At 47.6% G+C, this 23,873-nt stretch overlaps 1 protein-coding gene and 1 long non-coding RNA gene across 7 annotated transcripts in view; one reads left to right on the forward strand and one right to left on the reverse strand.

Annotated features, from left to right (window-relative positions):
- Positions 1 to 23,873, forward strand: part of LOC134341139 (dual specificity tyrosine-phosphorylation-regulated kinase 1A-like) — a 105,165-nt gene that overhangs the window by 78,203 nt on the left and 3,089 nt on the right. For 2 of the 6 annotated variants that reach the window (XM_063038919.1, XM_063038915.1), the window contains exons 2-10: positions 3,516 to 3,745; positions 9,902 to 10,021; positions 17,200 to 17,388; positions 18,844 to 18,991; positions 20,317 to 20,627; positions 20,889 to 21,035; positions 21,387 to 21,527; positions 21,849 to 22,152; positions 23,007 to 23,110. In XM_063038919.1, the coding sequence (XP_062894989.1) occupies positions 3,596 to 3,745; positions 9,902 to 10,021; positions 17,200 to 17,388; positions 18,844 to 18,991; positions 20,317 to 20,627; positions 20,889 to 21,035; positions 21,387 to 21,527; positions 21,849 to 22,152; positions 23,007 to 23,110 (1,614 nt within the window). In that variant the 5' untranslated portion in view covers positions 3,516 to 3,595. Of the gene's footprint in view, positions 1 to 1,700; positions 1,871 to 3,515; positions 3,746 to 9,901; positions 10,022 to 17,199; positions 17,389 to 18,843; positions 18,992 to 20,316; positions 20,628 to 20,888; positions 21,036 to 21,386; positions 21,528 to 21,848; positions 22,153 to 23,006; positions 23,111 to 23,873 lie in introns of all 6 variants that reach the window. The other 4 variants (XM_063038920.1, XM_063038916.1, XM_063038918.1 and 1 more) reach the window with 4 other exon arrangements.
- Positions 1,852 to 16,523, reverse strand: LOC134341140 (uncharacterized). Its single transcript, XR_010016716.1, has 3 exons — positions 16,216 to 16,523; positions 13,142 to 13,456; positions 1,852 to 1,942 (listed from the first exon to the last, which is right to left on the reverse strand). It is a non-coding gene; the product is annotated as an uncharacterized LOC134341140 (long non-coding RNA).

A 23,873-nucleotide genomic window follows, 5' to 3' on the forward strand; every position in this document is an offset into this window, starting at 1 on the left:
AAACTGGGATCAGGCTCGTCTGCTTCCCATTCTGACCGTTGGCATGGTGGTCATGACACCAAAACTACTCTGAGCTACTGAACAACATTAAGGTGCCAGTTCCTGTGGGTATGGTCACCGAGCATAATTTCTACCACAGGAAACATATCACCCAGTGTGACTTGCACATGCGAAGATTTCGCCACTGCAGGAGTATGCAAAAGTGCTTGTATGAATTGAGTTTTTATTTAGAGGTACGGAATAGACCCTTCCATCTCTTTCAAGCCACGCTGCCCAGCAATCCACCAATTTAACTCTAACCTAATCATGGAACAATTTACAATGACTAATTAACCTACTAACCTTTGGATTGTGGAAAGAAACCAAAGCACCCAGAGCGCATACTTGCTTACAGAAGGTGCCAGAATTGAAGTCCAAACTCCGACGCCCTGAGCTGTAATAGTGTCGCGGCAACTGCTACACTACTATGATGCCCTTTCTGTGGCTTAAGTTAAGAACTGGGCAACACAGTGCTGGAGGAAAGTTTAAAGTTCAAAGTAAATTTATTATTAAAATACATACACGTCACCATATACAACCATGAGATTCACTTTCTTGCGGGCATACTCAGTAAATCGAAGAAATGTAATAGAATCTACAGAAGACTGCATGAAATACGCCAGACAAGTGACCAATGTAAAAGGCAACAAACTGTAAATATAAAATCTTTAAAAAAATAAATAAACAACAAATATTGAGAACATGAGATGAAGAGTCCTTGAAAGTGAGTCCATAGGTTGTGGGAACAGTTCAATGATAGGGTGAGTGAAGTCACCCCATTGGTTCAAGAGCCTGATGGTTGAGGGGTAATAACCTGGTGGTGAGAGTCCCGAGGCTCTTGTACCTTCTTCCTGATGGCAGCAGTGAGAAGAGAGTGTGGCCTGGCTGTGGGTGTACTTGATGATGGATGCTGCTTTCCTGCGATAGTGCTGTTTAGCTGTGCTCAATAGTGGAGAAGGCTTTACCCATGATGGCCTGGGCCCTATCCACTGCTGTTTGTTGGACTTTCTATTCAAGGGTATCTACACCAGGCTGTAATGCAACCAATCAATATGTATTATCCACCACACGTCTATAGAAGTTTGTTAAAGTTTCAGATGTCATGCTGAATCTTCGCAAACTTTTTCATAATTGCATTTACACACTGGGCTCAGACAGTTCCTCTGAGGTGATAACACTGATCCTCTCCACCTCTTATCTCCATTGAGGACTGGTTTCCTCCTCGTGAAGTCAATAATCAGCTCCTTGGTCTTGCTGATATTGAGTGAGAGGCTGTGGGATTATCAATATCCCTCCTGTTACTGATTTGTCACCAGCTTTGATGCAGCTGACAGCAGTGGTGTCATCAGCAAACTTGAAAATGGCATTGGAGCTGTGCTTAGCCACACAGTCATAGGTGTAAAGCAAGTCGAGCAGGGGCTAAGCACACAGTCTTGTGGTGCACCTGTGCTGATGGAGATTGTGGTGGAAATGTTGTTGCCAGTCTGAACTGACTGAGGTCTACAAGTGAGAAAATAGAGGATGCAATTGCACAAAGAGGTATTGAGACCAAGGTCTTGAAGCTTATTGATTAGTTTTAAGGGGATGATAGTTTTGAATGTTGAGCTTTAGTCGATAAAGAGCATCCTCATATATGCATCTTTACTGTCCTGATGTTCCAGGTTGAGTGAAGAACCATTGAAATAGAATCTACTGTGGACCCGTTATGCCGGTAGGCAAATTGGAGCGGATCCACGTCGTTTCTCAGGCAGAAGTTGATATGTTTCATCAGCAACCTCTCAAAGCACTTGATCGAAGTGGATGTAGGTGCTACTGGACGATAGCCACTGAGGCAGGTTTCCTCGTTCTTCTTAGGCACCGGTATCATTGAACCCTGCTTGAAGCTCAGGAGGTCAGGTGGCACCTGTGCAGGGAAACAGACAGCCGATGTTTCGGGTCTGGCCCTCCATCAGGACTGGAAGGAAAGGGGAGAGAGCCAATATAAAAAGAGGGGGAGCAAGAGCTGGCAGGCGATAGGTGGATCTAGCTGAAGGAGTGGGGTGATAAACAGATGAGAGGAGGGACAGAATGGGAATAACATCAGAAGATGGAAGGTAATAAGAGGAGGTGGAAGAGATTCTGCAGATGCTGGAAATATGGATCAGCACACACACATATGGAGGAACTCAGCGGGTCAGGCTGCATCAACGGAGGGGAATAAACAGTCAATGTTTTGGGACAAAACCTTTCCTTATGACAGTGTGTGTGTGTGTGTGGGTGTGTTTGTCTGTCTGTCTGTCTCCTGGTGATAGGTGGAAGTGAAGGGGGCTGAAGATAGAATCTGATTGGACAGGATGGGGGAGTAACGGAGGAATATCTGGGTGCTTCCAGATTGCAGCATCAGTTTGTGAAAGCGTTACTACTTTTGCATGTACAAGATACAGTGAAAAGCTCTTGAGACAGATCTTTACATGCACAAGTACATTGAGGTAGTACAGAAAAAAATGCAGATGATAGTGTTGGAGTAAAGTGCAGAGTAGGTAGACAAATAACGTGCAAGAACCAGGATTGGGGTAGATTGAACGATCAAGAGTTCAACTTTATCGTAAGACGTCCATTCAGTAATCTTATAACAGTGGGATAGAAGTTGTCCTTGAGCCTGGTGATACCTGCTCTTAATCTTTTGTATTTTTATATATTTTGAACTCCCTGCTGAATGCTTGAAAGCAAAAGGAGTACGTGGCTTGCAGTCAGTTCCCTTGGGCCACTGGAGAGACCTCATAATCCCTCCAGGGCATGTTTCAGTGGCTGGAGGAAGGGGGGAAGAGATGGTGCTGCATTCTCTGAGGATGGTGGTTGGTGTTTCTGAGGTTCTGATGTTCTGATGAACCCTTACTGTAACAGGACTGACACAAACAGTCTGTGTAATTAGAGATAGTGAAAGGTTGCGCAGAGCAGACATGGAGAGGACATTACCATCAGTGGGAGAGTTTAGGATCTGAGGGTACAGCCTCAGAATAAAGTGATGTCCTTTTAGAACTGAGATGACGAATTTCTTCAGCCTGGATAGGAGAATGGGGTTGATTTAAAATAAACAGCCATGATTGAGTGGTGAAGCAGACTCAATGGGTGAACTGCCTAATTCTGCTGCTGTATCTTGCGGTCTGAAAGCATTCTCAGGGAAGCGGGACTGAGGATATGCTGCACCTTGGGAGGTGTTGGGGACTATCTGCCACTCTGGGCTTGTAGATTCAAGGAGCCCTATCGCCATGATTATGGCACAGTAGAACATGGAACGGGACAACACTGGGTGGCCATTCAGCCCACAACGTTGTGCCAAGCTCTATACTGTGTGGGGGTGTTTGGGTACTGGTTACTGTTTCCGCTGAACTGTGAGTTTGTATGGGATGTCTTGAGATGTTTCAGAAGTAGGGATGAACATATTGCCTAGCTGCTGACTGGTGTATTTTTCTTTCTTTACACGTGCGTGTCCACAGGTGGGACCAGCTCAGGATGCAAGCCACCCTCCTCTCACTGCCTGGCTGCCTCACTTGGCTTCACCCCCACTGAGCCCAGCATGTCGAGTCAGCACAGCCACCTGCCACTCAGCAGCCTGCAGCCCACGAATGAGACCCCGCAAGCCCGGCACGGGCCGCACTGGGGCCCGACCAGCGCTCGTACCCGAGGCCAAGCCGCCGACCACCAGAGGGGCACCGCCACTGATAAGGTACGTGTGCCAGCCAAGTTGGCTTCACCGTGTCATGCACTGTACGGCGAGGGATGCACATGATCGCAAGCTCATTCAGAATCTGCTCTATTGTCACTTACGTTGTGAAACTTGTTGCTTTTGTGGCAGCAGTACAGTGCAGGGCATAAGTTTCAATAAAAAATACTGCAGAAGAGGGATAGAGAGGTTTTGTTCACAGGATCATGTGCCGTTCAGAAATCAGAATCAGCTTTATTATCACTGACATGTCGTGAAATTTGTCTTGTGGCAGTAGTACAGTGCGATAAAAATTATGAAGTTGCATTAAGAATTATAAAAATAAGTAGTACCACAAGGGAGGAAAATGGTGAAGTAGTGTTAATGTGTTCATGGACCATTCAGAAATCTGATGGCAGAGGGAAATGTTCTTGAATCATTTGAGTGTGCATTTTCAGGCTACTACCTCAGTAATGCCATGTGGCCACGTGACTCCCTGTCTCAGGGACTGAGGGATGCTGCCTTCTTGAAGGCACCAACACTTGAAGATGTCCTCACTGTTGGGGAGGATTGTGTCCATGATCAGCTGGCTGAGTCTACCAGCTTCTGCAGCCTCTTTCGTTCCTGTGCATTCAAGCCTCCATACCAGGCAGTAAGGCAACCTGTCAGAAAGCTCTCCAAGGTAGAGTCACAGAGTCATACAGCATGAAAAAAGGCCTTCAGCTTTTTCCACGCTGACCACAGCATCCTCCCTGCTATTCCCAGGTGAATGTCTTCTGCTCATAACCCTCCAAATCTTCCCCCTCCATGTAACCATTTAAATGTCTCTTAAATATTGCAATTTTATCTATCTTGACCACTTCCTCTGGCAGCTCTTTCCAAGTACATCCTCTGTGTAAAGTGCTTACTTCTCATGTTTCTTTCAATCTCTCTCCTCTTATCTTGTATCTGTGCCCTCTAGTTTTCAACTCCTAACCCTGGGGAAGAAATTATGTATGTCCATCCTTTTGAGGCATCTCTCATTCTTCTACACTTCAGGGAATAAAGATACAGTGGGCCATCTCTGTCTATAACTCAGGCCCTCTAGTCCAGGCAGCATCCTCTCAAATCTCTGCTGCACCTTTTCCAGCTGCCTTTCTTATAACACAGTGATCAAAACACTACACGATACTCCAAGAGCAGTCTCACCAGTGGCTTACTGCATTTAACTGTAACATAATGTCCCTAATCCAGAACTTGATTTTAATTGCATCATTAAAATGAAACAGTACACTTACATCTGCATATATAGAAATCTGATGGTCTTTTTTATACACACCAAATACCAGCACCACAGGCATGGAGGTAGAGGCAACAACAGAATATAAATTATACCATACACTGAAAAAGTTAAGGAAGACCTTGATGTGAAACAAAAAGAAAGACACATTCGAAGACAGATTCAAGGTAGGGCAAGCAATGGTGTGTAGTGTCTCGTTGCTGTGGTAGAGTTAGGATTGTGCCAGTTGGTTCAAGAACCAAATAGTTGAAGGAAAGTAGCTGTTTCTGAATCTGGTGGTGTAGGAAATCAGGCTTCTGTACCCCTTTTCTGGCAGTAAAACCCAGGGAGACTGGAACTTATTCCCAAAGATTGGTTGTTATTGGGATTTTATTCCTTTTCGAAGCACTCTCTCTCTATTTTATATATATATCTACCAAACTCTTCGCCTCTCCCTCGCCCATCCTCTGCCTCCCCATCGTCCTACTCTCCGCCTCTCCCTCGCCCGTCGCCCCTTCTTCCCCTCCCTCACCCGTCGACCCCTCTCCCCCTCCCTCGCCCATCGTCCCCTCTCCCCCTCCCTCGCCCGTCGTCCCCTCTCCCCCTCCCTCGCCCGTCGCCGTCTTCTCTCCTCTCCTTCGCCCGTCACCGTCCTTTCTCCCCACTCACTTGCTGTTGTCCTCCTCCCTCCTCTCCCTCGTCAGATGATGTGGTGTATCTATTAATCTGCACATACTATCAGTGCCCCACTTCTCTCACCAGGATCAACTTAAAACCTGCCCATTCCTGCTGTGTCTATTAATTCACATGTATATCAGTGCCCCACTTCCCTCACTAGGATCAGGTTAAAACCAGCCCATTCCCAATGTACGCTCGCTATATCTATTAATCCAGACATACTAATGGTGCTGTACTTCCTTCTCTAGGGTCTGGTTAAAACCTGCCAATTCCTGCTGTGTACCTGCAGTGTCTATTAATCTACAGATACCAATAGTGCCCCACTTCCCTCACCAGCGCCTTTTTGAAATCTGCGGATTCCTGCTGTATCTATTAATCTGCACATACTAGCAGTGCTCCACTTCCCTCTCGGAGCACCTGGCCATTCACACAAATTCCTTATACTGGAGGACAGACATCAGTCTTGGCTAGCCATAAATTTTCATCCTTGGGTCAGGGGCTAAGGACCCTGCCGAGAGTGACTTACCTCATGAAATCCCAAGGCTTTTTCCTCATCTACAAGCTACAGTCAGGAGTGTGATGGAACCCTCTTCACTTGTGTGGGTGAGTGCAGCTTCAACTCTTGAGAAGTTTTGTCTCTCTAGGACAAAGCCTATTCAATTGGCAACCCTCCCACCTCCCTCCACCACTGGCACACTGTGGCTGCAGACAGAGTGCACTATCTGCAGAACTCACTATTGTCCACAGCCTACTCCAAAAGCACCTCCCAAATCCACCACTTCTACTGCCCACAAGAACAGGGGCACATGGGTCCAAATTGCAAATCAATCAACGTTTCTTTACCATTCCTAACTGATATAGAAACACCAGTGCCCAAGAACAGAAAGTGGTAGGTACAAACCAGGCCATCACAGGCAAAGCTCTCTCCACTATTGAGCATATTTACGTGGAGCGCAACTACAGGAAAGTAGCATCATCCGTCATCAAGGACCCCTGCTTTCTAGGTCATTCTCTCTTCTTGCTGCTATCATTGGCAGGAGGTACAGGAGCCTTGAGTCCCACACCACCAGGTGCAGAAGCAGTTATGACCCCACAACAGTGGTCCCCAACCACTGGGCTGCAGACCGGTACCGGGCCGCAAAGCATGTGCTACCGGGCCGCGAGGAAATGATATGAGTCAGCTGCACCTTTCCTCATTCCCTGTCACGCCCACTGTTGAATTTGAACGCATGCGAGCTCATTACCCACGCAAGGTCATCAGTCAGTTGTTAACCTGCAACTACTCGATGAGTAAAAAACAAATGTCCCTTGATCGTTTCTTTGGAAGAGATGGTAGGGGACATAAAAGGCCTAACGATGATGATAACGCAGAGACAGCTGAGGCGGAGGTTGCGAAGAAAAAAAGAAAGCTTCCTTCAACAGAAAATACGACGAGTCGTACATAAAATATGGCTGTATTGTGACCAGTGACTCGCACGCTCCAAGCCCCCTGTGTGTGATATGTGGAGACAAGCTGTCTAATGAGGCAATGAAGCCCTCAAAACTGCTTCGGCACCTTGGGTCCTTGCACTTAAAGACAAACCCGTTGAGTTTTCTGAGCGGAAAAAACGTGAGCAAGCGGGACAGCAGCAAGTGCTGAGAGCAACCACTTCCACAAATGCTGCTGCCCTGAGAGGGTCGTACTTAGTGGCTAGCCGTATTGCTAAGGCTAAGGAGCCTTTCACTGTTGGTGGTGAATTGATTCTGCCTGCTGCCAAGGACATGTGCCGTGAACTGTTGGGAGAAGCTGCAGCTAACAAGGTGGCACAGGTTTCTCTTTCAGCGACCACAGTTTCAAGGAGAATCGATGACATAGCGGAGGACATCGAAGCACAGCTGCTGGAACGGCTTAACGAGTCTGGTTTCACTACCCGAGTCAAAGAGGTTGCCCCTGAATGCCAGTCTACACACTGTGTCACACACAGGGAAATGTTGGCTAGCCAAAAAATGTCACCTGATCTTAACAGCGTATTGAGTGACGTTGTTGAAGTTATCAATCACATCAAAACAAAAGCCCTTAACCCACGTCTGTTTGAGCAGCTTTGCAAGGAAATGGATGAAGAGCACAAACGCCTTCTCTTACACACTGAAGTCAGGTGGCTATCAAGGGGGAGAGCCCTGGCCATGGTTTTTGAGTTAAGAGAACAGCTACAGAGATTTCTTTCGGGGAAAAAAGTCACCACTGGCAGCACACTTCAGTGACGAGGAGTGGATAGCAAAACTCGCTTATCTGTGTGGCATCTTCAACCTGCTCAGTGAACTCAATTTGTCACTTCAGGGGAGAATGACAACTGTCGTCAAGTTGGCAGATAAAGTGTCTGCTTTCAAAGCCAAACTGGAACTGTGGGGATGGCGAGTGGACAGGGGCATATTTGATATGTTCCCAACATTAGCTGGGAATTTGGGAGAGACTGAGGCTCACAGCTGGTGTGCGAACACCTATCTTCGCTGTCGACAGAATTCGAGTGTTACTTCCCAACCGCAAATGACCCAAGACGTGCAAAGGAATGGGTCCGTGACCCATTTGTGAATGTCCCCGGTGAATCATCCATGTCAGCGCTGGAAGAAGATCAACTCCTCGAGCTTGCAAATGACGATGGGCTGAAAAGTATGTTTGACATAAGATCTCTGCTGGCATTCTGGATCAAAGTCAAGGCTGAATATTCTGAGATAGCCACAAAAGCACTGAAAACGTTGCTTCCATTTCCAACATCATATCTCTGCGGAGCGGAGTTTTCTGCAATGAATGCAATGAAAGCTAAATTGTGGAATAGACTGGACATAAGGAACCCCCTTATGACTTATAACTGACTTATCACTATATTCATGCGAGGAAAATATGCGCTGTGTGTTTAATATTAAATTCGTTAGATGAACCCTTAGAAACAAAAGTGAGTGTATTAGCCACCGATAAGTGACTTATAGTTGACTTATCACCTATATTCCGGTCGTGATTAACACACCACCCCTGTCGGCTGGTCCGCAAGAATATTGTCAATATTAAACCGGTCCGCTGGGGCCCCCCCCCCCCACAATGATCATGATGCTGAACCGGTGTAGATAACTTCAATCACCACTACTCAACTGATTCTACACCTACAGACTCACTGTCAATGACTCTTTACAACTCATATTCTCAGTATTAATTTTTATTCGCAGTTTGTCTTCTTTTGCACTTTGGTTGTTTGTCAGTCCTTGTCTGTTTATGTGTAGTTTATTGTAAATTCTGTTGTATTGATTTTTTTCTTAACTGTAAAATGGCTGCAAGAAATTGAGTCTCTAAGTAATATGTGGTAATATATACGTATGTACTTTGGTGATAAATTTACTTTGAACTTTGCACTAGCACTAATTCCCTCCAGCTTCTACACCCCTCCCTATCTCTGTAACCCCCTCAAGACTCCACACCCCTGCCCACCTCTGTGATTCCCTCTGCCTTATACACCCCTCAAAGTCTCTGTAACCCCTCCACCTTCTATAATCCTCTCTGTCACTGTGATCTCCTCTGGCCCCTTTACGCCCCCTGTCTCTGTGAACTCCTCCAACCCTTATGCCTCTCCCTCCCTGTCTTTGTAACCACCTCTGGACCCTATACTTAACCCCGTCTCTAAATCACTTTGGCCCCTACACCCCTCCCTGTCTCTGTAACCCCCTCCGACTTCTGTAACCCTCTCTGTCACTGTGATCTTCTCTGACCCCTCCCTCTCTTTGTAACTACCTCTGGACTCTACACCCCTCCCTGTCTCTGTGATTTCCAGCCTCTAGCCTCCTCCCCATCTGTTTGAAGACCACCTCCCCCTGGTGGACCCTAGATTGCTTCCTATCCCTGTAGCCTCTTCCAGCTTCTGTGCATAATTCTCTTGCCTCCACATGCTCTCCCTATCACATCTCTGTGTATGTAATGTCCTTTGGTGGTGCAGCCCCTGGTGAGGGGGTGATTGGCTTAATAATCACCAAGTGTCTATTCCTGCAGATCAGCAACATTTCCCAGTGTCATGATGCCCAGCATTCTCCTGTGAAATTGGGGTTGTCCCACAACTGCTTTTGTTCTCTGCAGCCAGAGCTGGCAGCAAGACCCCTTGTACTTTCCTGGCCTGCCTCTCGATGTGTGAAATTTGTTGGTGGGGAGGGTCATCCCTGCCACACAGACTGGAGCCCAGCCACCACAACATGGAATTCTATCATTCTGGTCTTTCTCTTTCTAGGCACTCTCGGACATGACAATCCTGCAAAGGAGGATTCCGCTCTGCTTCCGCGAGTCCGGGATGACTCCCCTCAGGAAATTGTCAGTGGATTTGATCAAGACATACAAGCACATAAATGAGGTGAGCAGATGGCTGTGTGAACCTAACACCTGTCACACTGGACCTCCCTATCCTTGGGGTGGGGTTAGTGAGGGTCCCCAGTTTTTCCTCTTAGTTCAGCTACAGTTGAGAAGCAGGCTCTGGAGCCCACAATGTTAATGGCAGCAGAATACCAAATTAAACTAAATTCCTTGTGGTCCATATCCCTCCATTACCGCTACCTGGCAGTGTATTCCAGGTACTCACCACACTCAGAATCAGAATCAGGTTTATTAGCACCAGCATGTGGCGTGAAATTTGTTAACTTAGCAGCAGCAGTTCAATGCAATACATAACCTAGCAGAGAGAGAGAGAAAAAAAAAACATAATAAATGAACAAGTAAATCAATTACTTGTATTGAATAGATTTTTTTAAATGTGCGAAAACAGAAATACTGTATATTGAAAAAAGTGAGGTAGCTTCAATATCCATTTAGGAATCTGATGGCAGAAGTGAAGAAGCTGTTCCTGAATCGCTGAGTGTGTGCCTTCAGACTTCTGTATCTCCTTCTGATGGTAACTGTGAGAAAAGGGCATGCTCTCGGTGCTAGAGGTCCTTAATAATGGACGCTGCCTTTCTGAGACACCGCTTCCTAAAATGTCCTGGGTATTTTGTAGGCTAGTGCCCAAGATGGAGCTGACTAGATTTACAACCCTCTGCAGCTTCTTTTGGTCCTGTGCAGTAGCCCTTCCATACCAGACAGTGATGCAGCCTGTCAGAATGCTCTCCATGGTACAACTATAGAAGTTTTTGAGTGTATTTGTTGACATGCCAAATCTCTTCAAACTCCTAATAAAGCATAGCTGCTGTCTTGCCTTCTTTACGACTACATCAATATGTTGGAACCCAGGTTAGATCCTCAGACATCTTGACACCCAGGGACTTGAAGCTGCTCACTCTCTCCACTTCTGATCCCTCTTTGAGGATTGGTATGTGTTCCTTCGTCTTACCCTTCCTGAAGTCCACAATCAGCTCTTTCATCTTACTGACATTGAATGCCAGTTGTTGCTGCGGCACCACTCCACTAGTTGGCATATCTCACTCCTGTACGCCCTCTCGTCACCACCTGAGATTCTACCAGCAATGGTTGTATCGTCAGCAAATTTTTATACGGTATTTGAGCTATGCCTAGCCACATAGTCATGTGTATACAGAGAGTAGAGTAGTGGGCTAAGCACACATCCCTGAGGTGCGCCAATGTTGATTGTCAGCGAGGGGGATACGTTATCACAAATCCGCACAGACCATGGTCTTCCGGTTAGGAAGAAAAGGTTCCAGTTGTAGAGGGAGGTACAGGGACCCAGGTTCTGCAACTTTAAGAGGTGATGTCAGGGGTAATTTTTCACCCTAAATGGTGGCGGCGGTGGTGGAAGTGGATACAATAGGGTCTTTTAAGAGCCTCTTAGATAGGTACATGGAGCTTAGAAAAATAGAGGGCTATGTGCTAGGGAAATTCTAGGCAGTTTCTAGAACAGGTTACATGGTCGGCACAACATTGTGGGTCTTAGGGCCTGTAATGTGCTGTAGATTTCTATGTTCTATGTTCTCAATCAGGATTGTGGGAATGATGGTATTAAATGCTGAGCTATAGTCGATGAACAGCATCCTGACGAAGGTGTTTGTGTTGTCTTGGTGGTCTAAAGCCATGTGGAGAGCCATTGAAATTGCGTCTGCCGTTGACCTATTGTGGCAATAGGCAAATTGCAATGGGTCCAGGTCCTTGCTGAGGCAGGAGTTCAGTCTAGTCATAACCAATCTCTCAAAGCATTTCATCACTGTCGATGTGAGTGGTACTGGGCGATAATGATTGAGGCAGCCCAAGTTATTATTCTTAGGCACTGGTATGATTGTTGCCTTTTGGAAGCAAGTGGGAACTTATGCCTGTAGCAGTGAGAGGTTGAAAATGTCATTGAATACTCCCACTAGTTGGTCGGCATAGGTTTTCAGAGCCTTACCAGGTACTCCATCAGGACCTTCTGCCTTGTGAGGGTTTACTCTCTTTAAAGACAGTCTTAACATCGGCCTCTGAGACAAGAGATCACAGGGTCATCAGGTGCAGCAGGGATCTTCACAGCTGTAGTTGTGTTCTCCCTTTCAAAGCGTGCATAGAAGGCGTTGGCTCATCTGGTGTGTAAAAACAACTTGTTCCAACATGTCCCTTCAACTTTTCCTCTTTCACCATGAATGTGTCCTCTAGTACTTGACACTTATACTTTGGGATGAAGATTCTGACTGTCTACCTGACCTTTGCCTCGTAATTTTATAAATTTCTATTAGCTCTCCATAACACCATAAGACGTAGAAGAATTAGGCCAATCAAGCTATTGTATCTGCGCTGCCATTTGATCGCGGTTGATTTATTATCCCTCTCAGCCTCATTCTCCTGCCTACTCCTTTTAACCTTTTATACTCTTACCAATTAAGAACCTATCAACCTCCACTTTAAATATACCCAATGGCTTGGCCTCCACAAACATCTGTGGCAATTCCATAGACTCACCACCCTCTGGCTAAAGAAATTCTCCTTCTCTCTGTTCTAAAGGGATGTCCTTGTACTCTGAGGCTGTGCCATGCAGTCCTAGACTCCTCCACTACAGGAAACCTGCTCTCCATATACACTCTATCTAAGCCTTTCAATATTCAATAGGTTCAATAGGTACATTTAATGTCAGAGAAGCGTATATAATATGCAACCTGAAATTCTTTTTCTTTGCAAACATCCACGAAAACAGAGTACCCCAAAGAATGACAGTTAAATGTTAGAACCCCAAAAGTCTCCCACCCAACTCCTCCCTCCCACGCATAAGTAGCAGCAAAGCAACGACCCCCCCCCACTAGCAAAAAATCATCGGCACTCCCCACTGAAGCGTGCAGCAAAGCATCAGTGAAGACACAGACTTGCAGTACCCCAAAGAATACTCGTTCACCTGGTAATCCAACATACCACAGGTGCACGCTCTCTCTCTCTCTCTCTCTCTCGCTCTCTCTCTCTCTCTCTCTCTCGCTCTCTCTCTCTCTCTCTCTCTCCCCCCCTCCCTATTAAGGGAAAAAGAGGTGTCCCCGTTCCACAGCGAGAGGGGCGACATAACAAAGCAACTCACTGATTTATGGCGTTAAAAGTATGTTGTGTCGTTTTTTTCTGAGCTCTGTGCCCAAAGAACTCGGGTGTCTGGGCACACAACCAGCTCACTGCTTACGATCTGCTGTCTCCCACGACACATCAGACGGCGGCACGGGCCTTAAATCAGCCCACCTCCAGAGCCATGAAAATCCAGCACCCTGAAGGCGCGCTCGTCTTCCAGGCCGCATCCTTGGTTTATTGAAAAGCAGCCGGTTGTGAGTCCCCAAGAGCGGGTCCCATTTCCGCAAAGAACTGAAGTCAGCGTGTAACTCCAGGTTAGGGTCTTCAGAAGAACCTTGAAAGGGGAAAAGAGAGATATCAAAGATAGCAATAGAGCTGTTTCCGAAGATGCAATAAGGAGTTACCGTTAGGTTTCAATCAGCTTCTCTCCCCCCCCAATTCGTCTAAGCTCCAGAAAGTACAGGCCCAGCACCATCAAACACTTCTCATATATTAACCGTTTCATTCCTGGGATCATTCTCATGAATCTCTGGACGCTCTCCAATGTCAATACATCCTTTCCTAGATAAGGGACCCAGAATTGCTCACGATACTCCCAAGTGCAGTCTGACCAGCTTTATAATGCCTCAGCATTACATCCTTGACATTGTTTTTGCCTTCCTTACTCTTGACTCAACCTGCAAGTTAAGCTTTAGAAAATCCTGCAGAGCATTCCCAAGTTCCTCTGCACCACTGATTTTTGATTTTTGAATTAGAAAATAATCTATGCCTTTATACTTTCTACCAAAGTGCCTGACCAGAGACTTTCCTACACTATATTCCATATGCTACTTCTTTGCCCATTCTCCGAATCTCCTCCTTCTCCAGGCTCCCTGCTTCCTCTACACTACCTGCCCCTACTTGTCTCCCCTCTGCCTCTGCCGTTCTCAGAGAAAACAACCCAAGCTTGTTCAACCTTTCCTTGTAGCTCATACCCTCTAATCCAGGCAGCATCCTGTTAAATGTCCTCTGTACTCTCTCCATAACCTGCACAGCCTTCTTGTAATAGGGTGGCCAGAGTTGTACACAATACTCAAAGTGTGGCCCAACTAACGTTTTTTTTTATGGAGTTGTAATGTGACTTCCTGAGTCTTGTCTCAATACCCCGACTGATAAACACAAGTATACCATATGCCTTTATATCTTATCTAGTCGCAGGGTCTCTTTCAGAGAGCTACGGACTTGGATCCCAAAATCCCTTTGTACTCTTTCCAGCTTATTGGAACAGTTTAGTGAGTTAGGGACCTAATGCAGCCAAATCAGGCTAGCTTAGATTGAGCAGCATCTATAGGAAGAGGCGCAGTCGACGTTTCAGGCCGAGACCCATGGTCTCGGCCTGAAACGTCGACTGCACATCTTCCTATAGATGCTGCTTGGCCTGCTGCGTTCACCAGCAACTTTGATGTATGTTGCTTGAATTTCCAGCATCTGCAGAATTCCTGTTGTTTTAGCTTAGATTGATATCGTGACGTGGTCTCTGTGACTCTCTCTATTCATCAGATCCACTTATTGTTTTGACTGTTCCCAAAATGTGTACCCTCCCTCTAACCCCTGCCAACACAGATGCTGCCTGACCCACTGAGTTCCTCCAGTAGCTTGTCTTTTGCTCGAGATCTCAGTGTCTGCAGTCTCTTATGTAATAATTAACCAGTGCCAAATTGTCTGGGGGTGACTGACGTTCCATAGGGTTTTCCAAATGGACTGAGCTTTGTGGAAAGTTGTGAGGTTGTCCTGGGAATTGGGTAGATTTGGTTAGTTGGCTTAACGCAAACTATAGGAACAGCACCTTGTATTCCACCTGGATAGTCCACAACCTGGTGGCATGTACATTGAATTAGAATTGGGCTCATATGATGTGAGGACATGAGAGGACATGTCCCGGATGGTGATGGTTACCTGCATTAGAGATGATGGATGCCAGCTACTGGAGATGTCCTTGATGGTGGAGGGGTTTGTACTCATGGTGGAGCTGCCAGAGCCATCAACCCTCTGCAGTCTCTGGCGATCCTGTGTGTGGGAGCCTCTGTACCAGGCAGTCATGCAATCAGTCAGAGTGCTCTCTATCTTTAGGACTTTGCAAGATTCTTTGGTGGCATATCAAATCTCCTCAAACTTAAGAATTCAATGCTTAAATTAGAATTAAAGCAATGAATTCTGGTATTGCTTCCTCTCTCTGTTTCTAGTCTCTCCCCTCTTGATCTCCCTAACTGCCATCATGCTATCTCTTTCTCTTTGTACACCCTCTTGATTTGCACATCTCAGTCCTCCCACTGGTTCCTCTCTCTTATTACTCCCTCCTGCTTACCCAGGTCCCTCCCTTCTTTTCCATTCTTCACCTGCCTTTCATATCAGATTGTATCATCTGGATCAACACCTACAAATGCTGGAGAAACTCAGCGGGTCTGGCAGCACTATGGTGGAAAATGAACAGTCAGTGTTTCAACGGCTCAGCCTGAAACATCAACTGTTCATTTCCCTCCATAGATGCTGCCTGACCTGCTGAGTTTCTTCAGCATTTCATGTATGTTGAGCCAGATTTCCAGCAGCTACAGCCTCTCTTGTGTCTCAGCCATCTGCAGCCCGTTGTTGCCTCTACCCGTCCCAGCTTCTGACATTGTTCCCGTTTTCCTTTCCCCCCTTTGTCTATGACCCTCTCCTCACCTGTATCCAGCTCTCGCTTTTTCTCAGTTTCTCCATCTTAACTGCGTCGTTCTCAGGATGAAGCTATTCATTCTAGAGTGCCTGAGATGTCCACCTTCTTCAAAGAATAGGGTTTCTCTTTCACTATCCTCACCTTCATTTCCTGCATATCTGCCCTCACCCCATTCTCCCACCTCACAAGTCTCTGTATCCAGCACATCATTCTAACTTCAGCCATGTGCAATGGGATCCTACCACTAAACACATCTTTCCGTGGGGATCTCTGTCTGCACGATTTGCTCGTCCACTTGTTCTTCCTTACTGATCTCCCTTCTGGTATTTGTCCCTGCCCCAAGACATCCTCCCTCACCACCATTCAGGGCCCCAGACTTTCTAGGTAAGGCAATACCTTACCTGCGAGTCTTTTGAAGTCTTCTACTGTATTCAGCAGGTGTGGTCTCCTAGATATCGGTGAGACAAGACATAGATTAGTGGACCGCTTCTTCGAGCACCTTTGCTCCACCAGCCACAAAAGACTGGATTCCCGGTGGCTTTCATTTCAATTCGACTTCCAATTCCCATTCTGTCATTTCTGTCTATGGCCTTCCTCAACTGCCGTGATGAGGCCACTCTCAAGGTGAAGGAACAACACCTTGTATCCTGTCTGTGTCCCCTTAAACCTGATGGCATGAACATCAATTTCCCTGATCTGGTAATTTCTCTCTTTCCACCACCCCTCCCAACCATTCCTCCCTTTTTCCATTCCCCATTCTGGTTCTTGTCCTCCTTCCCTTTCTTCCATGGTTCAATCTCCTATCAGATTCCTCCTTCAGATCTTTACTTCTTCCACCTATCACCTCCCAGCTTCTTACATCATCCTCTTCCTCCACCACCCACCCACCATCCCCTCATTTGTCCTCACCTATCATCTTCCAGCTTGTACTCCTTCCCCCTCCCCATCTTTTTAATGTGCTTCTGCCCCTTTCTTTTCCAGTTCTGAGGGATCTCAGTCTGAAACGTCATCTGTTTATTCCCCTTCTTTGATGGGGCCTGACCTGACCTGCTGAGTTCCTCCAGCAATCTGTGTTTGTTGTCCACTATCAACTGCCAGCTCTTGCTCCGCCATTCCTGTTCCACCTCTTTATACTGGCTTTCTCCTTCTCTGTCTTCCTGTCTGGATGAAGGGTTTGGACCCCCACCCACAGGTGCTGCCTGACCTGCTAGGTTCCTCCGGCAGCTTGTCTTTTGTTTCACATCCAAGCACCTACTGTTTCTTTCAACCTCACGGGCATTACGTAGTGGCAGAGGCAGTAGTGATGGAAGGGGTTATACGGGAGTAGGGAGCGGGATCTCCTTTGTCGATCTGATTCAAGTCACTGCTCTCTGGGCTGCTTGCAGGTGTACTATGCCAAGAAGAAGCGGCGGGCCCAACATGTCCCTCCGGATGACTCCAGCAACAAGAAAGAACGCAAGGTGTACAATGAAGGCTATGATGATGATAACTATGACTACATTGTGAAGAATGGGGAGAAGTGGATGGACCGATACGAGATTGACTCCCTCATCGGGAAGGGCTCCTTTGGACAGGTAATCTGTGGGCAGGCCATAATGCGTAGAACAAATGCGTAGGCCATTCAGTCTGTCAAGTCTGCTCTGCCATTTGATGATCATGCCCTTACTAATCAAGAAACTATCAATGTTTGCTTTCTATATGCACAATGACTTGGTCTCCATAGCTGTCTCTGGCAATGGATTCCATAGACTCACCACCCTCTGACTAAAGGAATTCCTCCTCATCTCAGTTATAAAAGAAATGTCCTTTTATTCTGAGGCTGTGCCTTCTGGACCTAGACTCTCTCAGTGCTGGAAAAGTCCTCTCCATGTCCACTCTTTGTAGGCCTTTCAGTATTCAGTTGGCTTTAAAGAGATGTCCCTCATTGATCAGACCACACTTGGAGTATTGTGAGCAGTCTTGGGCCCCTTATCTAAGAAGAGATGAATTGGCATTGGAGAGGATCCAGAGGAGGTTCACAAGAATGATTACAGGAATGAAAGATTTAGTGTATAAAGAGCATTTGATGGCTCTGGGCCTTTACTTGCTAGAATTTAGAAGAATGAGAGAGGATCTCTTTGAAACCTATCGAATATTGAAAAGCCTGGACAGAGTGGATGTGGAGAGGATGTTTCCTATTGTGGATAAGTCTATGACCAGAGGACACAGCCTCAGAACAGAGGGGCATCCATTTAGAACAGAGATAAGGAGGAGTTTCTTTAGCCAGAGAGTGGTGAATCTATGGAATTCATTGCCATGGACTTCTGTGGAGACCAAGCCATTGAGTATATTTAAAGCTGAAGCTGATAGGTTCTTGATTAGTAAGGGTGTCAAAGGTTATGGGGAGAAGGCAGAATAATGGGGTTGAGGGGGATAATAAATCAGCAATGGCAGAGCAGACTTGATGGGCTGCTTACAGTATCTATGGTTTTTTGGTCATTCTTCTGAATTCCAGTGAGTACAGGCCCAGCCCCATCAAATACTCCTCACATGTTAACCCTTTCATCCATAATATAATTCTCATAAACCTCTTCTGAACCCTCTCCAACCGCATAACCTTTGATGCCCTTACTTTACTAGTCAAGAACCTATCAACTTCTGCTTTAAATATACCAATGACTTAGCCTATACAGCCGTCTTTGGCAATGAACTCCACATATTTCCTGCACTCTGGATAAAGAATTTCCTTCTCATCTCTGTTCTAAATGAATGTTCTTCTATTTTGAGACTGTGCCATCTGATCCTAGACTCCCAACTGGGAAACATCCTCTCCACGTCCACTCTGTCTAGGCCTTTCAATATTTCATAGGTTTCAATGCAATCCCTCATTCTTCTAAATTCTACTGAATATAGGCCCAGAGCCATCAAACAACCTTGTATCCTGTGTCTGCCTCAGGTGTTTTGAAGGTGGCGTCGAGCTACTTTGCTCACCTCTCTCTCCCTGTTTTCCCCACCGTTCTGTCACTAACCACCCCTCCCCCACAATGCAGGTAGTGAAGGCGTATGACCACCAGGAGCAGGAGTGGGTGGCGGTGAAGATCATCAAGAACAAGAAGGCCTTCCTGAACCAAGCCCAGATCGAGCTGCGCCTCCTGGAGCTCATGAACAAACACGATACCGAGATGAAGTACTACATAGGTAGGGCCGCCTGCCTGCGCAGGCAGTGGGGCGCCGCGTGTCTTTGTACCCAGCTGCTTCTTGCAGGATAGGTAGCTGGCTGCGTTCAGCCGTGGGAAACACACACTGTTACAGTCAGTCGAGCTGTGAAGCTTGGCGTAGAGCAAGGTCACCTTCGATCAGTTGGGCAGCACAGTGGCTTGCTCTCCGCATTCACTTCCTAGTTTGATTTTGACCTCCGCTCTGTCTTTGTGTGAAGTCTGCATGTCAACATAGAATAATGCAGCACCGGCCCACAGAGCTGCTCTGGATTAACTAACCTAATCCATTCTGCCCAAAGAATGTCCATTTTCCTTCCTTGCCTGCAGATTTATGTGCCAATGTAAATGCCTTTTGAACACCTCTATCATATTTGCCTCAACCACTACCTCTAGCAATGTTCCTGGTATCCACCATTGTTTGTGATGGTGGGGGGGAGGGGTACTTGATCCATACATCTCCTTTAAGCTTTCCCCTCTCACTTTAAAAGTCTCTTAAATTTATTGGAGATTATAACCTTGGGGAGATGGACACTGGCTGTCTACTCTTATCTGTGCCTCTCAATCTTGTAACCCTCTCTCAGGTCTCCCTCAGCCTCAGCTGCTACAGAGACAGCAACCCAAGTTTGCCCAACTAATAAAAGCAACGTGCCATATGCCTTCTTTGCCACCCTATCAACATGTGCAGCCACTTACAGAGAGTGGTGGACTTAAATCCCAAGATCCATCTGTGTGTCCTCAAGATGGATTCTTGAGGATCCCAAGACCCTCTGTTAAGGGTCCTCCCATGAACTGTGCCCGATACATTTACATTTGAAATGTTTGAAAGTTAGTTGAGGGGTGGGTACTGGGGGCGATGGAGAAGTGGCACAAAGAAGAAAGTTCCCTGTGGCCCCCATGGGTGTTACCAAAATGAAAGACGTGTGGCATTTGTGGTTTAATTGCTGTGAATTGCCCCCTTAGTGTATGGGTGAGGGATGGAATCCGGGGTGGAGAGTTGAGGGGAAAGTTGGGAGAATAAACGAGAGGGAGGTGTCAGTGCCATGTCAGGGCAGCAGTGGGTAAAGCTATCACCTCTCAGCTCCAGCAGTCCTGCACAGAGTTTGCATGTTCTCCCTGTGTGGGCTCCTCGAGGGATGGTAGGTTAATCAGCCAATAAACTATCCTAAGGCAGCATCAGTGGGAGGGAATCAGTGATGCTGTCAAAGAAATAAAACAGGATTTGCATAGAATTAGTGTCAATGGGTGGTCGATGCCCGTCATGGAATCGGCGGATCGAAGGACCTGTATGTGCACCGTGTCTCCCAGCAGCTCCTTTCCTACTGCCCGCAGTTCATCTGAAGCGACACTTCATGTTCCGCAACCACCTGTGCCTGGTGTTTGAGCTGCTCTCCTACAACCTGTATGACCTGCTGCGCAACACCAACTTCCGAGGCGTCTCCCTCAACCTCACCCGCAAGTTTGCTCAGCAGATGTGCACGGCCCTGCTCTTCCTGGCTACCCCCGAGCTCAGCATCATCCACTGCGACCTCAAGCCCGAGAACATCCTGCTGGTCAACCCCAAGCGCAGTGCCATCAAAATCGTTGACTTCGGTAGCTCCTGCCAGCTGGGGCAGCAGGTGAGAGGACTGGCGGGGGGGCGGGGGGGTTGTTGGTAGTGTGTGTGTGAAATGATCCCCCTCAGGGGAGGTGTGCATGTAAAACGTACCCCAGTGAGGGTCAGTGTGTTTGGTGTGCCTGTAAGTCATGAGCGTGTGAGTGTATATATGCAGACTTCAGTCAGCTGGGGCAGCTGGTGGTGTGTGTGTGTGTGTGTGTGTTGTGATTGAAATTGGTTTATTGACAGAAGTGGGGTAAATGTATTTTCCCTCTGCCCACAGATCTATCAGTACATCCAGAGCCGTTTTTACCGCTCGCCTGAGGTGCTTCTTGGGATGCCTTATGATCTCTCCATTGACATGTGGTCACTGGGTTGCATTCTGGTGGAGATGCACACAGGAGAGCCTCTCTTCAGTGGCTGCAATGAGGTGAGATGCAGTGTTGGCACCTGAATGTTGTACCATCAAATACATCTGGGCTGGGGACAATACAGGTTAGACACAGAGTGAAGCTCCCTCCACATCATCCCATCATACACTCCTGGAGTCAGACACAGAGTGAGGTTCCCTCCGCCCCATCCCATCACACACTCCTGGGATCAGAGATGGGGTGACGCTGCCTCCACGCCATCCTGACATTCATTCGCTCGTTGAGTTGATGGGGTGGAAGTAAACCTCCCAAGTGTTCTGCTGGGAATCTGCATAACCATACTGCTTCCACTCCTCTTTCTACATCTCATCCTGTTGAATGTAACATGTGGCTCCCGTTCTGTCATTCAGGTGGATCAGATGAATAAGATAGTGGAGGTTGTTGGCATACCTCCCACTCACATGCTGGAGCAAGCCCCGAAAGCACGCAAGTACTTTGAAAAGCTGTCAGACGGCCTGTGGGCCATCAAGAAGGTCAAGGACGTGAAGAAGGTATGTCTGATTGATGCTTGTAGATGTAGTCAGCAACATTTCTTGCACAGTATGTTTGCTCCACATGTGCACTTAGCTAGTTTAGGGCAGAGAAATGGTGTGTGTGAGTGAAAGTAAGGAGACCGAGGGAATATTTGATTTGGGGTGCAGAGGGAAGGAACATCTTGGAGCATCTCTGGGATTTGGCCAGGCAAGTGGGCAGGAGTAGAGAGGTGCGGGCTCCTCTGATAAATCATGGGGTAGAGGATGCAGAGGACGGAAGTGCACATTGTAATCCCTGTCTTTCAACCCCACCCCCCCCCCGACCCTCCCCCCACCTAGGAGTACCGAGCGGCTGCCTCCCGCAAGCTACACAACATTATTGGCGTGGAGACCGGGGGTCCGAGTGGACGGAGGGTTGGCGAGCCTGGTCACACCCCAGCAGAGTACTTGAAGTTCAAGGACCTGATCCTCAGGATGCTGGACTATGACCCCAAGACGCGCATCACCCCTTTCTATGCACTGCAGCACAACTTCTTCAAGAAGACACTGGACGAAGGCACAAATACCTGCAGCAGTATCTCCACCAGCCCCTCCGTGGAGCACAGCCAATCTACCAGCAATGCCAGCTCCCTGTCCAGCTCAGGTAAAGCCCCTACCTTGCTGCCTACTTCTCCCCACGTTCGGAACTGGGGTTCGGGTAGAGGCTTGTCTGGGTTGCTACCTTCCTCCTCACCTCTAGAACTAGAGTTCTGGCAGAGGTTCGTGTGGGCTGCTACCTCCTTCTGATCTCTGTCTCATCAGGGAATCTCGGGCAGGTGGGGAGGCGAGTGAGTCTGTAGTCAGATACACTTTAGTGGGCCCTTTGTTGGAGATGGAGAGAAGATGGATGGCAAGATTCCTGCTACCCCTCACTGCCCAGTGATCTCTGGATTAGAGAGAGATGTGGTGGAGGAAATCAACCAGCAGAAACATGTTTGTCTCTGTATAACACTGGGGTACAGTACTAGTGGGGACAGGTCTATCATTATATAACACCGGGGTACAGTGGGGTGGGTCTTCCACTGTATAACACCAGGGTAGAGTACCAGTGAGGACAGTTCTGTCTCTGTATAACACTGAGGTACAGTCTGTAATGGTTTGATAGCCTAGAAGATTTATATTGTCACATCATGTTCTTTTATGGTTATTGAATGCCATTTATTTTTACAAACTGCTTGCACCAGATGGTGAGTCCAAGGTGGATTGCTGGTCACCTACTGATTACCATCAGAACTGGGTTCTTCTGCTGCTTCTCGTGTTGTGTGCTGCTGGATCCCTCGTGTATGTGGAGTCCGTGTTGTGTAGTGTATATGTACCTGTGTCTGCTCTTTCAGTGTTTTATCGCTTCCTGCTTTTCTCTCTTCTTCACCCCTTCTCCACTTCTCCTCCCTCCACTTCTTTCCGCGTGACCCATCCCCTCCCTCCACTGCTAACCCCTTGAACCATTCCTGCTCCCAGGTGCTTCCAGTGGCTCGTCCAGTGACAACCGGAACCAGCGGTACCCCAACCGATACTTCAACCATGCTGAGGCCCCCACCGACTGTGAAATGCACAGTCCGCAGGTACGAAAGTCTCCAGGAGCACCTCGTCTCTCACCGGGAGGCAGCCTTCTGTCCACGCGCGGCCGGGTGGGGATGGCTGGACGTCGAGAAACATCCTCCCCCTTTAGGTGGGGTGGTGGGGGGGTGAAGAAAGGAACGACCTTCTTTACTTGAAACCCGGCGTGGAGCGGGAAGGTCAGCTCCGACACAGACCCAGGACTCGGTGTCTGCTTCAGAAGATCCAGCTCCCTTCCACACTCAGAAGCAACTGCTGCATGTGTGCTCTTTTCCCTCTGTTGCATTTCACGAGGTTTCTGCCTTGGAGCCCGTGAATGGGCACCTCTTCAATGCTGGGGAGGAGGGAGGGGGAGTGGGTCTATTCATGTCTCTGTCAATTTGTTTTCTTTCTGCCCTTTCTCTGTCTTGACACTGTGGAGTCCCCTTGTCTGTGTGTGTGTGTGTGTGTGTGTGTGTGTGTGTGTGTACGCGCGTGTGCGAACACACGTGCACAGGTGCCTGCCACCATCATTTCTTGCATTCGGTACAAAGGCAGGGAAGTGGGGTGCAGGATGGTGTGGGGTTTTGAATGGCTGTGATTGCTGCCCCCCTAGCCAGACCCTTGTGCCCGTGGGAGCTGCTTCACTCCTCTCAGGTGACCCGTGGGCGAGGGACTTGTCTGGATCAACCTGCCTCCCCTTTGGGGTTCTCTCTCCGTTACTCAGGGACTCTCCACCACTGTGTACAGAGCCGCCCATGGGAATCACCGCTCCATTTTCTGCATATT

This window comes from Mobula hypostoma (genome assembly GCF_963921235.1).
Source record: "Mobula hypostoma chromosome 8 unlocalized genomic scaffold, sMobHyp1.1 SUPER_8_unloc_1, whole genome shotgun sequence".
NCBI classification, from domain to species: domain Eukaryota; kingdom Metazoa; phylum Chordata; class Chondrichthyes; order Myliobatiformes; family Myliobatidae; genus Mobula; species Mobula hypostoma.